The sequence below is a fragment of the Morone saxatilis genome, unplaced genomic scaffold, assembly GCF_004916995.1.
Source record: "Morone saxatilis isolate NCDOM2014 unplaced genomic scaffold, NCSU_SB_2.0 Contig5, whole genome shotgun sequence".
Lineage (NCBI taxonomy): Eukaryota > Metazoa > Chordata > Actinopteri > Moronidae > Morone > Morone saxatilis.
Genome location: NW_023340095.1, coordinates 401769 through 406009, shown reverse-complemented (window position 1 = coordinate 406009; position 4241 = coordinate 401769). Strand labels below are relative to the sequence as shown.

Below are 4241 nucleotides of genomic sequence, written 5' to 3'. Positions count from 1 at the left end.
TAAATGGGACGACGACAAGGATATACCAAAAGCTTCTTGGATTTAACTGGTGGTATGTTATTTTAAAGGTTACAGCTAATCTAATGACAGTACAAAGGCGATTCGAACACATATGACGGAAGATGGTGATAATAATCGGTCACCGGGGATCAGAACAAACATAAGAAGCCCCCCAAACGCAGACAGGAAAGTCGACCTTTTAGATTAGTGGTCGGTTCTGTGGGGGGATTTCTCACGGGTCGTACTTGTAACGAACTCCTCCTGGAGAACTTAGATCGGATCGCTCTAAATTCTGTTGGTCGGGGTCGATCTAAAGACCATTCACGATTAAAAGTTACGCTCTTGGGCGGAGTGTGCGTCGAACGGGTGTTCAAAAATATCAGCGTGTCGCCATGAAACAGGAAGTTGTCAACAGCGGTTGTTTGTTGTTGTTGTTCTTTTCCTGATAATAAAACAACAGTCAGAGCAACAAACCAGGAGTGTTTATAAAATAAAAGTTCACACTGCTATCCAATCAGAAAAACCAGCTGAATTTATCCTCCCCTCCATTCCTGGGGGGAGGCAACGAGCGGGCGTGCGAAGGTCACCGTGACATGCAGGTTATTTTCATTGTTAGAGGGCGTGGGGAGTGGGAACGAGTGTGTGCGGTGGTGTGTGTGGTGTGTGTGATGTGTAGCTGTGTGTAAGATGGTGTTGTGCTGTGAGGGACTCACTCTCGAGTGTCTCCCAGTGCGCGCCTGAAGGCTTCGTCACTGCTGTTGGAGTTCAGTGTCTCAGCGGTGCACTAGGGAGGGACGGTCAGAGGGTCAGTCACAGTTGAATCAATACTCTCTCTCCCGCTGGTTGTTGGATGACCAGCAGAATTCGGCTCCTGCCAACCAAAACCTACTTTAAAAAAACTGACACATTTTAAACAACAGGGGGATGGATATGTAGGGGCCTTGTTGCGGCAAATTAAGATTAGTGCTTAGTTGGCAATAACACTCGCTCATAGATATATACATGACTGTTATAATGTATGTTAACCCTTAATGGTAACTTTCACCTAAAACTTAACAGTGGGGATCATTTCACAGTCAATAAAAAGATCATTTGGATCTAAAGGGGTGAAATTCAACCTTCTATTGTACTTTGTTGTTTTTATGTTAATATAAAATAAAGTTAAATTGAATAATAAAGATAGTGCAAAGAGTCACTAAATACATGAAATTAAAGGAAGAAGAAAGTTACTTACTGCATATAAAAGTAATTAGTTACTAGGTAAAGTAATGCAGATATTATAATAATGTGTTATTAATACTGCAGACCACCAGAGGGCAGCAACGAGTAACACTAGTAGAACCTACAGTGGCTGTGAGTGTTTGGTTTGTCCCTCCTGAGCTACTGTAGAAACATGGCTCATTATACACTAATGTAAACATACCTATGAATCCACAGTGAATACCTAATCGACCAATAATCGACCAATAATCGACCAATAATCGACCAATAATCGACCAATAATCGACCAATAATCAATATCCTCTCCCTCCCAGCCTCGGCGAGGACCAGCAGCCGCTTCGAGCACCTGCACAAGGTGACCTTCGACAACGTGACGGCGTACCTGCAGAAGAAGCAGCAGCGGCTTGAGGAGCAGCAGCTGAAGAGGACGAAGGCGCCGAAAGCAAACGGCAACAAGAAGGCGAGGAAGGAGACGGCCGAGACCCCCGCGTCCACCTGAGCCGGCCCCTCACACAGAGCTCGATTATTGATTATTGATTATTATTATTTTCTTTATTGGACGATGGATCTGAGTTGAACGTGATTTGATTTATTTGATTTTTAAAAATAAACACAGCAGCTGAACGTTTGTTTTATCACTGAATGAAACATCAGTCAGTGAACGCACCATATGTCCCCTTCCTCACATCCACGGCTCCTCTTCCTCCTCCTCCTCTTCCTCGCTGTACGTGTTACTTTGGCTTCCTACGCCACATCAACAGTTAGCATCTTTGTGACGCAGCGTGTCCGTTTGACGCAAACAGCAGCTGTTCGGAGGAAGAGGAGGTGCAGAGACGAAGGTCGTTCCCACTGCAGACATTAGGAATTTGAGCTGTTTTAAGTCCAAAAATAAATACAAAGGATATAAAGAAGAATCAGTATTGGTTCATTTTGTAGTTTGTAGTGCGTCAATATAAATCTTTCTCCCAAAAGTCACATTTAGAGTCTGAATAATGCAACTTTATACAAATGTTAATTCAGTTAATTTTTTAGGTGTTTTTAACTTTATTTGTATTATTATTTGACAAAAAAAGGATCATCAAGAGTCCTGCAGATGTTTAAAGTTAATATCATTTTAAAGACTTGTTGTAGATTGTTGTAGTTTAAACTTTACACTGAGACACAGAATAAATAATAAAGTGCTGCTGCTGATGATGTCCCACAATGAGGGAAATAAAATAATAATAATCCAATAAACAGAAATAAGCCTGCAGGTAGTCAAACTCTGAATGACACTAAAGTCTGCCGATCAAACCAAAAGGTTGCTGGTTTAAGTCCAACATGAACCACAGTGTTCCCATGTGTCCTGGAACACCTGGAAATTTAATAGGTAAAGAAAGAAAACTAAAGTGAATAGTCTGATAGAACAATGAGAAGAAAACACCGTTTCCAACACTCCTCAGTGTGTGGTTCATTCTGGGTTCACACTTCCAGCTCCCACAGATAAACCCGCTTCAGATACCTTCACACTGACTCTGGACAACGAATTGAGCTTCGACCAACCACAGACGCTGCCAACAACGGCTCAAAGCTCGTTCTGTTGATACTTTATTAAAGTAAAGCCCAACCAACTCGTCCTCTGCTGCGTATAAAGTGTCTATGGTATCTGTGGGCTGCAGCAGATGTTTCTCAGCACAATAACGAGTCCATCAGAGCGTCCTACGTGTTTGATTCCTCGCCGCTCTCATGCCTTAAAGAAGGGACGTCGTCTCACTCTGATTGGCTGAGAGATCAATGACCAAGCTGCTCCCCATCATTATTAAACTGATTTTTATGTTTATTTAATATTATATTAAACTGTACAATGAACCCAAACAGTGAACTCAGTAACTGCAGGAAGTTTTTGTAAAACCAGAGATGTGGATGAATTCTGAGCAGATTATTTCCTGTTTATGGAATTTTTTATACAAATATGTGCCTGTATTATGTTTTTTTTAAATCATTTTTAACAACCAAATAGCTCAATAAGCTTCCTTTCTGGCAAATTCAGTGTTTTCTTTTCAATATTCTTATTTTATTCTCTTTATCTGTTATTTTATTCTATATATGATGTTTTTTCTGTGTCAGAATGAAGGAAGAACAAACTTTAATTTCCTATACAGCCTTATGTTGTATAACAATGAAAACATTTCCTTTATTTCTTTATATTGTGTATATTTAAGTTATCTTACATCCCTTAAAAACAAGGTCTCCTGACCTTCACTTTGGCGACCCCTAGTGGGGGTCCCGACCATGGCTTTAATCAACCCAGAGAGAGAGTTTAAATTAATTATATAAATAATTAAACAGCAGAAAATACAAAAGAATGAAAAACAACAAGAAGATTGTTATTAAATTATACATTATATATTATACTGTCAGGACCAGTGTTCAAAAAATTTAATTTATTACTTATTTACGAGTCAAGTCTGGATTTTGGGGAGAAACGACACAATTAAGTAGCAGAAAAGTAGTGTAACTAGTAATGTAACTAATTTTTAAAAAGACTAATGAGCAATAAATTAAATTTTTTGAGTAACTAGTCCAACACTGCTCATTAGTAATGTTTCTGTTCTTAGCATTCTTTCTAAGTTAGAAAGAAGAAAGAAGAACAAAAAGAAACATCAATATAAAGTAATGTATGCCGTTACGGCATACATTACTTTATATTGATAGTTGCATTAACGTGCTTCTATGTGCTAATTATAATAAATATTATAATAATAATAATACCCACATCCAGCTAATGCAGCGACACTTAACAGTCCCAGACAGGAGTTTTTTAATTAAAGTAATCCTTTTTATTTTTTTTTATAGGAAGAACAGCAATGTAACTAAAGAACTGACAATCTGCTAAAAAAACAAAAACATCTTTCAAATAAAAACGACGTCTGTATCTAGAAATATTCGTTCACCTGAAGTAGTCTTGTGTGTACAAACGGTTCCTGAAAAGGGATTTGGATTGTCCCGTCCCCTGGCTCCTCCCGAGTCCGCGGAGTTTT

General features: G+C 39.0%; 1 protein-coding gene across 1 annotated transcript in view; it reads left to right on the top strand.

The window, feature by feature from the left end:
- Positions 1-1845, top strand: part of wdr4 (WD repeat domain 4) — a gene marked incomplete at its 5' end in the record, with an annotated part of 4684 nt that extends 2839 nt beyond the window's left edge. The window contains one exon of the mRNA XM_035676732.1: positions 1536-1845. Coding sequence (XP_035532625.1) covers positions 1536-1720 — 185 coding nt within the window. The remainder of the gene's footprint in view (positions 1-1535) is intronic.
- Positions 1846-4241: the final 2396 nt, after the last annotated feature.